This window comes from Neodiprion pinetum, chromosome 3 (assembly GCF_021155775.2).
Source record: "Neodiprion pinetum isolate iyNeoPine1 chromosome 3, iyNeoPine1.2, whole genome shotgun sequence".
In the NCBI taxonomy this organism is placed as follows: domain Eukaryota; kingdom Metazoa; phylum Arthropoda; class Insecta; order Hymenoptera; family Diprionidae; genus Neodiprion; species Neodiprion pinetum.
In genome coordinates, this window is record NC_060234.1 from 15,672,501 (window position 1) to 15,686,467 (window position 13,967).

Here is a 13,967-nt window from a genome sequence, read left to right on the forward strand (position 1 = left end):
TCACCAGAAATCCAGAAACTGGATCAAGAAACGCTAAAACTCCTAGGAGATGATGCGTTTTCGGCTGCAGCAAATGAAGTTCAATTCCATCCAGAATTAGCTTCAAGGTGGAAAAACTGGATCCGTGGGGGTGTAAGCAAGGAGAAAAAAAAAGAACTCTTGGATAAGCATACCAGAACTGGAAATTGTCCCTTGGAAGCTCAGCGTCTGAACCCAGAGGTCTCAGCCTCGTTGAACGGGACATCCAAAAGGAGAGATAAGCACTTCGCTGATTCTTAGAATACTATTGGCTCAGCCTTGTCCGCCATAGGAACTGCCGCTACGCTCATTCTCAATGAGAAAGAAAACGAGGGCTTAGACAGAATGCAAATACTGGAATTGCTTCTGGACGCAGGAAAGCTGCTCTCGGAGGGACATCATCAAGAAGCTGTAGCCCGAAGGGCTTATATCTTGCCTTTCCTGGAAAAAAGGCTAAGGCAGTGCTGGAAAATTCAGGTATTGATGAATTTCTATTTGGTGAAAACTTGGTAGACAAATTGAAGTCTGCTAAGGCTATTGAGAAGGTGGGATTGGATTTGAAACCCCAACCATCAACAAAAAAGCCTCCGCTGCGTCAACCAACGTCGGTAAACTGGAAGAGCCCGTCTGCGAGATTCCAGGGCAGCTCTCAGGCGGGCAACTATCAGTCGCACAACCAGCAGACAAGCAACAAACGCTTTCCACCGAAAGCCGGGAAATATCCGACAGGCAGGTCGTTCGAGAATCAGCCTCGGGGCCAGACACAGGCTCGGTCGCAGAACAGTCAACCCAGTCTTCAACAGAAACCATAGCGGTAAGAAAGGTCGCTGGGCGGCTATCTAACTTCTTTAAAATCTGGAAGAATATTACGTCAGACAAATTTGTTTTGGCTTGTGTACGGGGGTACGAGCTAAAGTTCAGTAAACCCCCTAATCAAGCATATATTCCTTCAGAACCCTCGTTTAATCCTGAAGAATTTCTTAAGCATAAGGAACAGATAAACCATCTTCTAACGCTAGGAGTGGTTGAAAGGTGCTCTTACAGCCCAGGCCAATTTATTTCTACTTATTTTTTAGCCCCGAAACCAAACGGTTCTGACAGATTTATATTAAACTTGAAAAAGTTGAATACCTTTATTGACACCGAACATTTTAAGATGGAGGATATACGTTCGGCCACGCGCTTGATATCTTTGGGAGCTTTTATGGCCAATTTAGAACTGCAGGATGCATACTTTTTAATTCCTGTTGGTAAGAAATGTAGAAAATTCTTGAGATTTTCGTTCGAAGGGCAATTATATGAATTCACTTGCCTGCCGTTTGGACTTTCCTCAGCACCTAGAGTCTTTACTAAGGTCCTTAAGCCTGTGCTTAATTGGCTGCGTAGCAGGGGGTTCTTATCAGTTGCCTACTTAGATGACATCCTATGCATCGGGGATAATTATAAATCCTGTTTGGACAATGTGAAGAGCACAGTAGATATATTTGAGTCTTTGGGATTTATCGTTAATAACAGAAAGAGTAATCTCACACCCAGCACCCAGTGTAAATTCATAGGATTTATCTTAAACTCAGAAAATGTAACACTAGAACTATCTCAGGAGAAACGAGATAGAACCCGAAAACTTATCGTGCTTTTTAATTCAAAGAAAGTGTGCAAAATCCGTGATTTCGCTCACTTCATCGGCATTATAACTTCTTGTTGTCCAGCTATCAAATATGGCTGGCTTTACTCAAAAAATTTTGAGCGAGCCAAATACTTATCTCTATTGGTAAATGAAGGAAATTACGAGGCCCAAATGCTTCTTCCCGAATGGCTGCAAGAGGATTTTGCTTGGTGGAAGGTTAATATAACACTTGCGGTTAATCCAGTTAGAAAGTTCAAATTTCAAAAAGAAATTTTTTCAGACGCATCTACTACTGGATGGGGTGCGTTTTGCGATGGGAATACAGCCCACGGGTTTTGGAAAAGCTCTGAGATAAACTTACATATCAACTGTCTAGAACTCATAGCGACTTTTATGGCCTTAAAGTGCTTTGCTAGGGATTTGAGCAATTGTGAACTCCTACTCCGGATCGATAATACTACGGCAATTGCTTATGTTAACAGAATGGGGGGAGTGCAATACCCAGGCTTAAATAAGGTTTCTAAAGATATCTGGCGTTGGTGTGAAAAGAGAAATATATGGCTTTTTGCAACGTATATTCCGTCTAAGGAGAATGTAGAGGCGGACAGAAGTTCAAGGATTAAAAATATTGATACTGAATGGGAGCTGGCAGATTACGCTTTTAGTATGATTGAAAGGTCTTTTGGAGTACCAGAAATCGATCTGTTTGCTTCTAGAATTAATACAAAATGCATCAAATTTTGTGCTTGGCAGAGGGATCCAGAGGCACAGGCTATCGACGCGTTTACTTTAAATTGGTCCCAATGGCGTTTTTATGCATTCCCTCCATTTGCTCTCATTCTGAGGGTATTAAGAAAATTAATTCAAGATGAGGCGGAGGGTATAGTTGTCGTCCCATATTGGCCGACGCAACCGTGGTACCCTCTGTTTAGGTCCATTTTGGTCAATGAACCGATTATTTTGAAGCCATCGGCTAATTTGCTGTCATCTCCTTGTAGGTCCCATTTGCATCCTCTAGCCAGGACGCTGGCTTTAGTTGTAGGAAAGTTATCGGCGAGGCCTACAAACGAAAAAACGTTGCAGATGCAACGATAGATCTCCTTATCGCTTCTCTGGCAGATAACACTATTAATCAATATAGTGGTCCATTAAAGGCTTGGATACACGTTTGTGGAAAATTCAAAATTGATCCATTTACGGGTCATGAAAACCAAGTATTGGAATTTTTGACGGAACGCTATGAAGCAGGTGCTTCATATGGTACCCTTAATTCCTGCAGAGCAGCGATTTCACTAATATCCAACGAGAATAAAGGAAAAAGCCCGACAATTGGCAGATTTTTCAAGGGTGTTTTCAAAACAAGACCTTGTAAACCCAAGTACGATAGAACCTGGGATATAACCCCAGTATTAAACAAGATTTCAGAAATGTTTCCTTTAGAAAAATTGGGTCTACAAGATCTTACTGTCAGGCTAGTCACGCTGTTAGCCTTGGTAACTGCGCAACGGGTACAGACTCTGGCTTCTATTAAACTTAGCAATATTAAAGAAACTCGTGACGGATTCGAAGTCAAGGTTACGGATATTTTAAAGACTTCAAAACCTGGGTCTAGTCAACCTCTTCTGTTGTTGCCCCGCTTTGAGCAGCAGCCTAAACTATGTATAGCAAGTGTACTAGAGCGGTATATCGAAAGGACTAAGCCCCTAAGAGGCAATTGCAATACGTTACTAATTACAATTAAAAAACCGTATAGAGCGGCTTCGTCGCAAACTATCAGCAGGGGGATCAGGAGCATGCTAGCTCGGAGTGGGATTGGCGAGGAATATTTCGCGCATAGTACTAGACACGCATCCACTCCTGCAGCCTTAAAAAAGGGTATCGATATTAATATAATGAAGTCGGCCGCGGGATGGTCTAAAGAATCCCAGGTGTTTGCCAAATATTACAACAGACCTATTGCTAGACTTAAAAACAGTTTTGCTTCCTTCTTACAATAATAAGCACATAGTATATTCCTCCATATTTATGTTACCATTAAAAATAGTTGATAATTATCCACATATGTGAAAATTCTAAGAGTTGAAGGTCCTCCAGAGGCTTTATATATGAAATTAAAAAAAAAAAAAAAAAAAAAAAAACGTAAGATTCTCTGAACATCTACCTTGTAATTTGGAGAACGAGACTCTCGGTATAATTGCTCGATCGAATGAACTTAGCTGAGTGAAGTTCGATCGAGATTATGATGAGAGTCTCGTTCGAAATGATTACAACCCTCCCAGTGTGCTAATTTTCCGGCAGCGAAAATTTGTTTTTACCCTACCCTGACATTTTTTATTGTATATATAAATGCTATACTTTGAACATAATAAAGCATGAGCGGGAGAGCGGAAGGAAGAAGGGAAAATGGGTTGTGAATTTTATATTCTGAAGATTGTGGCGACATCGTGCGAGAAGTAGCGGTACTACCTTGTAATCATGTCGAACGAGACTCTCATCATAATCTCGATCGAACTTCACTTAGGTAAGTTCATTTGATCGAGCAATTATATTAATGTATAATATGAATATATATAAATATAAATATATATATATATATATATATATATATATATATATATATATATACAGGGTGACCACGATAAGGTGGCCACCCCCCTCCAAAATCTAGCCGTGTGATAATTTGAGAAATTTTTTGCCTAATTTTTAAAGGATTTGCGACGATCTCTCCGATAGTGAAGTCAAAATTTTTTTAGAAACAACCGTTTTTGCTCGCGAAAAAAAAATTTTCGATTTCGAGACCAAAAATAGGGTTTAATTTTTTTTTCTGAAAATACGCAAAATCCTGAGCGCGGATATCAAAAATTTTCCGGGATTCGTCAAACCAATCACCCAGAAATAAATCTCAAAATTCGAACTTTTTGTCGAAAATTCGGTACTAACTGGCGGAACAGGTGGAATTGAAATATCTGGCAAAATCGACCAGCGCCAACTTCACCCGAGTCCAGGTAGCGGTATACGATATGTCATTGACGATTCTGCGCGATGAGTTTCGTTGGACTGACTTTCTCTGTTTGCAGCTAGGCGAGCAGCAAGATTAGTAGTTTGAAAATATCTGCATTGAGAGAAGCGTGACAAAAACGTCTGCATTTAAAATTATCAATGATAATTACACGAAAGCAGCATAACGGGAGGTTAACAAGCATTTTGTTATCATCGGTTGCCAGTGACAACCGTTGTAGCACGGAGGTTAGCGAACGCTTGCGCGTGGCCGATCCGGCCGATCAAGATCCCGCTATTACCGTTTGCCGACGCGGCGACGTCGAGATGATGTAGCGCAAAAATTGAAATTCTTTCGAAAATGATCATCGAATCATCCCGATTCCGTCAAAGTGCAGCATTATTGACAAAGGCTTATCACTCTTATTTTACACAAAAATGATTTCAAGAAACGAACAGAATCCACCCGAATTTTGACAGTGTATTGCTTGTTCGTCGCAAAATTCTAGGTCAGTTTATTTATATTCTGGAGAACGATGCTCGAAAATTGGTTAATTCTGACACCGTGTATTTACTTTCGTACGTCGAATATTTCCGCGGCAACAAAGCACACGGGTGGCCGACTTTTCTGTGATTCTAGTAGTAACAATGAGCGCAATATTGCCACGACCCAGCGTTATTTTCACGCAATGATCAAACCGGGGACAGTAAACCACGGTTCGAAATTATTTTCGATGAAAATATGCCGTTGCATTCTGGAATTTCGTTAATTGTCCGACAAATTGATACGTAATGCGTAAGAACAAAATGACTCGCATTTGTTTAGAACGAAACCCTTCCATTGCTCTTTACTTCAATACGAAAATCGTACTATTCTTATCCAGATGACATAAGTATGTACGAAGCACGACAGGCTGAGGTATCGTTAAAGTACGGCGAAAGTATGGCCGATGTTATGACAGAAGTAGAAGCATGAAGGAATAATCGTCAGGTTATGATTCATCTACCTTTTACCTGTGATTTTTCCATTTCGTGGGCGACAAAGACAGTATTTTTTCGTAAATGCGATCGCTACGCTTCACTTTCCATTTCAATTCAATGACAGTTCGTCAATTACAATAATTAGCAAACTAATATTGAGTTTGTAAACCGATGCAGAGATTTGATACTTAATTCTATACAATTCCTTACAGATATGGTAATACAAATGTTTGATTGGTTTTTACATGTGCAATGAAATATTTTGTTTCATTCAAAATATGTACAATGCGTAAATTCGGGAATCCGTTATTTTTTCGGATCGCGCATAGTATTGCACAACAGAATTATGCACCTTCGATACTCCTCTTATGTTAATCCGTCCTCCTCGCTGAAAATTTTTTCAACGAATGCTGAAATTTACAGGGACGCGGGCATAATATTTGCAATGTTGCCCGCTACATTTCATACATTGAATAATGCGTAATTACTTTTCACTGCGTAATAAATATTCTCCGGCATTGCTTCGTGTTTGCCTTTCCCGGTTGGACTCATCTCTGTCAAACTATCGTTGTCTAAGATAATTTTGAAGAGTGCTCGGTTCGTTTCTTTCCGACTCTTGTACATAATCTCTGTGACGGCGGCCATTTGCACATTGTCAACCCACACGTCGTACCCTATGCTTAACCGTACTTGATGACAATTCAAAAATGATAATTATCCTATCAAAATTAGTGACCATTTAGTGTAAAAGTATTACCAACAGATCGTTTTCCGCTACTCGGTGCCGTTACTTTCAGGACAATTTGAAAAGTGTTCCATGAATTCGTTTGATTAACGCATTTATTCGTTTCTTTGTTTTAATTGCGACTGTAGTCGCAGTTTCATAATGTAGCTACACAACATTTTGTTGGAGACATTGAATTGATGCATTATTTACTGAAAATTTAATGCATTATGAAACGGACGCAGCATTATTGTAAATGGTGTATTTTTTCACAGATCACGAGTGCACCACCTCGACATACAAGTTTGAATTTCTGAATCGACGTGATCTGAGATACTGTATTCGTGCGTGTACATATAATTATTTTTAATTATTTAATTTATTTATTTATTTATTGATTCATTCATTCATTCATTGATTTAATTATTCATTGATTCATTCATTTATTTATTCATTGATTCATTCATTGATTCATTCATTGATTCATTCATTTATTTATTCATTCATTTACTTATTTATTTATTTTTTTTTTTTTTTTTGTTTTTCTTTGCGTATGGCCAAATCGGTGGGGAAATCCTTTATGGACCGCCCTAGGTAGGGTACCGTCACTCCCAGGAGTGTGGGACTCGCCTTACAGAATACCCACTAAAACCACCACCAAAAACCGTTCCTTGCTGTCGTCCACACCCCACGGAACTGTCGTCGTACCTGTTTTTGAGAATCAAATATCACGATTAGAACAATACGAGGCAAATATTTTGATAAAATTAAATCTAACAAACGGATGTGAACTAGACTTTTCACCATTTTCGTCACACCATTCTCGCGTTACAGAAACGCTGAAACTCAGGTTTATTTGCAATAAGATTCATTAGAGTTCAGTAGTATTCAATACGAGCCTGTAGTAAAAAGAAACTTGTCTTGTATTTCATTTCTGGTCTCGTTCTGTGTTATCGTCCGCCAAAAGCTATTCCTAGCTGTCGTCCACACCACACGGAACTGTCGTCGCATCTGTTTTTGAGAATCAAATATGAGCATTAGAAAAATACGAGGCACATATTTTGATAAAATTAGATTTGACATTTTTGAAACTACAGATGCAGTTTAACGTGCATCAAAAACAAGCGAATTTACACTCGACTTTTTACGATTTTCGTGACACTATTCTCGCGTTACAGAAACGCTGAAGCTCAAATTTCTTCGCAATAAGAATCAATCATTAGAGTTTTGTAGTGTTTAATACGAGCGTTTAATGGAAAGAAACTTGTCTTGCATTTCATTTCTCGTCTCGTTCTGTGTTATCGTCCGCCAAAAGCCATTCCTAGCTGTCGTCCACACCACACGGAACTGTCGTCGCATCTGTTTTTGAGAATCAAATATGAGGATTAGAAAAATACGAGGCACATATTTTGATAAAATTAGATTTGACATTTTTGAAACTACAGATGCAGTTTAACGTGCATCAAAAACAAACGAATGTGCACTCGACTTTTTACGATTTTCGTGACACCATTCTCGCATTACAGAAACGCTGAAGCTCAAATTTCTTCGCAATAAGAATCAATCATTACAGTTTTGTAGTGTTTAATACGAGCGTTTAATAAAAAGAAACTTGTCTTGCGTTTCACGTCTGATTTTGCCAGCTCTCCGTGTCCGCCGACTGCCGTACCTTGCTTATCCTCGAGATCCCACGGGACTATCGTCTAACCTATTTTCAACATTAAACAGCACAATAAGAAAAATACGAGGTGCCTTTTTGATGATAACGATTCCTATGTTATTCAAACATCATATACAGTTTTGTGTGCGGTAGAAAACAAAGAGAGTTTTGACGTCCCACCACTTCTGTTATACTATTTTCACACATCTGAGGATTTTTTTTTCAACCCTCTGAATAACAATAATAATAATTCATGACAGTTTCGCGTTGTCAATCATTGAAGATTTGTAAAAAGAATCATATCTCACATTTCATTCCTGGTTCCGTTGCCTGAGGAGATGCTCGATGTTCCCTCCGTTCTGCTGGACAGTGAGTGCGAGCCGTTTCCGGATAGACCCTCGCACCCGTTGCATCTCCCTAACAGGAATAGCGGCACACGCTTCGGCGGTGCGGTGGCGCATGTCGTGTTTTGTTGTGGGGGCCCGTTCGTAGACGATTTCCTTGACTCTACTCCAGAACCAGAAATCACAGACGGTGAGATCTGGTGAGCGCGCTGGCCACCTAACCGGACCTCTCGTACCGATCCAGCGCTCCGGGAACATGGCGTCCAGGATTGCCTTGTTCGCGTTACTGTTGTGGGCAGGGGCCCCGTCCTGCTGCCACCAAACCTGGTCCATACGGATGGGGTTTCCGTCCATCAGGCGGGGGAGTTCCTCGGTGAGTACGGTCGTGTACTTGGCTGACGTGAGATTTCCGTCGAGGAAAATGGGCCCGAGGATCCTGTCCTGTAATACTCCAACCCAGACGTGGAGCTTCCAACGGTGCTGGTTGTCCTGTTCGACGATCCAGTGTGGGTTTTCCGGAGCCCACCAACGACAGTTCTGCTTGTTGACGAGTTCGAGGTTCGTGAACAGCGCTTCGTCCGTGAAGCACACGTTCCTGAAGAAATCGGGATCCTCCTGCAGACGCTCCAGTCCCCAGCGACAGTACGTCAGTCTTCGTTCGGCATCACCTGGGCACAGCTTTTGCACCGGCTGGTACTTGAACGGACGGTTCAGCTCGCGTGCGATTTTTCTCACAGATTCTCGAGGAACCTCTGTAGGGAATTAATTACTCCTTTTAGAAAGCACGAAGAGACAATTATCGCATTGACCCCTAAATATACGTTGAATTTGTGTCCAGGATTGTCTCGTCTCTAATAAATCTCACCCAACAGAACAAGGTATGACTTGGTAATAAAATTTCGCATCAAACCGACGGGGAAATATCTCGCCGAACTGACGAGTCAATGGATTTTCGGCTCAATTACAATTCACCTGGATGAATGTAGAATAACTTGATTAATGAGAATTAACTGAATCACTAAATATAACTGAAATGTTCAGAATTAACTGAGACACAACTGAATTACGGAAAATTAAATCAAGTATATGGGCTATTCCGCGTCAACCGGATCAGTCATCTCTCAGATATTTTTTTAATTCGGCATGTGGATTGTGTGGGAGAAGTTAGATTCTTGTGCCTAAGCGCAAATCTCATAATGCAAAATTCGATTTTTTATTAACAATAACAAATTAGACTCCCATTTTTTTCAAAAATTCATAACCTTGGCAAAGAATTAGATACAATATATTTTTTTTTCAAATTACGCGGAAAGCTCCATAGAATTTAAAAAAAATACGAAACGGTAAAAAAAAGTTGTTATCAATTGTTTATTTAACAATTAATTTTTCAAAGATTTTTAAAACAGTGACTGACACGATCAAAAAATTTTTTTTAAATTCCGACATGTTCCTTGAACTGTACTACAACCTGTGAATTAATTCCAGAGAGGTGTTTTTTTTCGTTTTCGAGTTAAAAATCATTAAAGGTGTCGATGCGCATGAAATTGCGGCGCGCCGAGTCTCTACGTAATGGCGGGCGGCCGGTTGCCGTCCACCGCTACACCGCGGTGGCGTCGCAGGGTTATTTCAGTCATTTTCACGATGTAGGACACGATTGGAGAATCTGAAAAAAATACTGCACCTTCACAAGGCCTGCTCAAAGCGATAAGTGAAGTTTCAAGAATGTGTTTTTATTTTAAAATAAGTAGCAAGTTATGTAATTATTATCATTTATGTGCCCTTTCATGGTGTGTAACCGTTATTTTGAATCTCTGTAATAAAAAAACGGTGAAAAACACATTCCTGAAACTTCACTTATCGCTTTGAGCAGGCCTTGTGAAGCTACAGTATTTTTTTCAGATTGTGCAATCATGTCCTACATTGTGGAAATGACTCTAAAATAACGCTACGAGGCCACCGCGGGGTAGCGGTGGACGGCAACCGGCCGCCCGCCAATACGTAGAGACTCGGCGCGCCGCAATTTCATGCGCATCGACACCTTTAATGATTTTTTACTCGAAAACGAAGAAAAACTAAAGTCTGGAATTGATTCACAGGTTGTAGTACAGTTCAAGGAACATGTCAGAATTATAAAAAAATTTTTTGATCGTGTCAGTCACTGTTTTAAAAATCTTTGAAAAATTAATTGTCAAATAAACAATTGATAACAACTTTTTTTTACCGTTTCGTATTTTTTTTTAAATTCTATGGAGCTTTCCGCGTAATTTGAAAAAAAAATATATTGTATCTAATTTTTTGCCAAAGTTATGAATTTTTGAAAAAAATGGGAGTCTAATTTGTTATTGTTAATAAAAAATCGAATTTTGCATTATGAGATTCGCGCTTTGGCACAAAAATCTAACTGCTCCCACATAATCCACATGTCAAATTAAAAAATATCTCAGACATGAGTGATTCGGTTGACGCGGAATAGCCCATATTCAAATAACTTTGGGTTCATGCCAGAATTATATGTTTACAGAGAGTAAAAATTAAATAAAAATGTGAAATGAAGTAGAGTTAAGAAAAATAATTTGAATTCATTGGAAATGCGATAGAACGAATTCAAAACTTTTCAACCTCACTTGAATTAGCGGGAATTATCAAGAATTGAAATTTATGAATTGAAACGAATCAAGTTGAATCATATGAATCTACCTCACTTAAAAGAATTGATTTCAAATAAGAAAATTAAGTTAAATCACATTAATTTATTCAGATTAATTCAACTCAAACAATTACCGTGTTACTCAAATCTCGAATTATTTCCCCCTCGCATGAAACGAACAGTTCAGGTTGCCCGCGCACCATTGATTTTAATTCGAATAACTAAAATACGGTTAATTCTGGTCAGTTGGAAATTTCTGGAAACGCCGGAAGCAATATTTAAAAAATCATCTAATCACGGGGTCGATCTGAAATTGATGAAAACACGAAATTGAATTTTTTAGCGTTCTCACAGATCCTGGAAAAGGTTTGGATATTCTTCACCCCGAAGCGGATACACGGAAAAATGTTGCACGGCAATTGGTAGTTTTATAGACACTATTGCGTCAAAAAAATTCAAGAAAACCAATAATAGAGAGTGTTGAAATTAGCGAATTTGGCACGGAATGCCCCATACGTACATCTGAGAATAAATTAAATTGAGAAAAAATATAACGAAGAAAAAATGAACGTACGCAGTGTCCTCGCGAGGCGTCTGAGGCTCTGTCTTCCGTTTTCCTGGACGGCGTGTTCCACCGCTGCTCGGACTGGGCCATCCCGCACCGGCTTGATGCGCTGCTCTCGTGCCCGCTTCAGCACGCCGTGCTCCTGCTCCGTTGCCGCCAGCCTAGAGATGAAGTTTCGCATACTCGAATCATACATTGTTGCAAAGTTTCACAAGCATCGGCTTCTTGCAGGAAAAAAATCGACGTAGCCGACAGTTATGTCGCATAAATGTTTAAAATATATTATTCAGGGCAATGCGCGCCAGCTGCATAGAGTTATAGTGCAAATGACCACGATTATGCAATTCTGAAAATTATTTCATTGCGAACATCGTACCTTCGAAAAGACTGCCTCGACGGTGGCTGCCCGTCCTCCGGGAATCGCTCTCGGTACATCCTCGCCGATCCTGTAAAGTTGTTCCCGGTCTCCGCCAGTATCCGATGCATCCTGGTCGTCCGCACGTCCCTGTCCATCTTAATCTCTAATTTTCTAGTACAATTATTCTAACAATACAGCTACAGTAAATCAACGTTGGTAAGATTATTGGTAAAATAAAAATATTCTTTAACAGCTAACTACGCTACAGTTAAACGTGTAAAATTAACAATTATCACAACACTTCACGGTAACTTAACGATTATAAACGTAATGAGAATATTTAAACGATTGAAACTACGGGTAATGCAACGAATAAACGTGGCGATAACCTCGATTTTTTTTAAGTTTTGGTTGAAACTCGGATATTGGCTGGTGACGCTTCGAGCGAATCTTAGCGTCTGTTTGCTGAAATTAGCTCGAAACAATGCCAGATCTTCGATTGTCATTTACTACGCCTGACGCGCCGAGCTGCGTCTGTTGGTTATTTCACGAACTGTCGGACAGCAGCGTGTAATAACAAATGAATACATTCGGGATCGTACGATATCCTAATTATTGTAACCAACGGACGCAGCTCGACGCGTCAGGCGTATTAAATGACAATCGAAGATCTGGCATTGTTTCGCGCTAATTTCAGCAAACAGACGCTAAGATTCGCTCGAAGCATCACCAACCGAAATCATAGTTTTACCCAAAACTTTCACAAAATCAAGATTATTGCCACGTTCATTCGTAGCATTACACGTATTTTTAATCGTTTAAATACAGGATGTCCCTAAATTGGTGGACACGGACCAGCCAGCGTGATACCTGACTCAAATCCAACCGAGAATTTCTTTGCCGCAAGCTCGTCCGACGCATAGTTTTTTAATTATAAACGATAGCGTTCGGCTAATCAGAGTGCACCATTTCATCTGGATTTGCCGCCACGGAAATTGCTGTTTTCTTCGTCTGGGTGAATTATTATTTTTCGGTTACAAAGTAAATATCGGCACCCCCCCTCTCTCCCTGTTGTACCCCTTCTCGAGCGCTGACCTCGGTATTGTTGCCGCGGCACACGCTGCCGGCCGCACACCCACGGACGCACACTCGTGTGTGTGAAACATAAGCAAATGCCCACCTACACAATACTACGAAACACACATCTACGAGTGAAAATAAAAATAAATCTCCAAATAAATCAGCGGATTTAAGATTTAATGTTACAAAACACTTCCAATCATCGATGTATGCATAAAACTAGAGATTTTAGACGGTTGATATGCCGTTAGGGTTCAAAATTGGTCATTCAATCAATCTGAATTATGCTTTCCGAACATTTTTTGTGTCTTTGCAACATAATTTTTCCACTAGTTTGAAATTCATCATTGACATCCGATTTTTCAATAATGCGAGGGAAAAATAACTCGCTGAATTGACGTGTCAATAGGTTTGTGAATCAGTTACGATTCACCTGAGTTGACACAAAATAACTGAATAAATGAGAATTCACTGAATCACTAAAAATGATAACCGAAATCATCAGAATTATTTGAGATATAACTGAATTAGGAAGAATTGTAATAAGTCAAGTTACTTTGAATAACTTTAGATTCGTGCCAAAATTTTATGTTTAGAGAGAAAAATAATTAAATTAAAATAAAAAAGTAATTTTAAATCAGGAAGAAGAAAATTTCCAAATACCTGAGTTCAAATGAAGCAATTTGAATTTAATAAATCTATCCGAATTTGAGGAAAAATAATAATCATTATTTGGAATAGAAAAATGAAGTCGAATTACATGAATAAATTCAATCAATTCAACTAAAAAAAATATGGTGTCATTCAAATTCCCAGTTATTTCCTCGTCGATTCATTGTGGGTCTGGAGTGGTAAGTAACGTTGAAATTGTTGAGATCAATGCTAGTGATGGCCACTTATCTGAGAATAATCGATGTATCGATTAATCGATTTAAACAAAATAATCGGACACGGTTCCATTGAATT

The 13,967-nt window shown here is 39.5% G+C and overlaps 1 protein-coding gene across 1 annotated transcript; it reads left to right on the forward strand.

Moving 5' to 3' along the window:
* Positions 1–1,174: 1,174 nt before the first annotated feature.
* Positions 1,175–3,642, forward strand: LOC124214361 (uncharacterized). Its single transcript, XM_046616627.1, has 3 exons — positions 1,175–1,268; positions 1,353–2,491; positions 2,644–3,642. Exons 1-3 carry the CDS (start codon positions 1,175–1,177, stop codon positions 3,640–3,642), a joined length of 2,232 nt encoding a protein of 743 aa, XP_046472583.1.
* Positions 3,643–13,967: the final 10,325 nt, after the last annotated feature.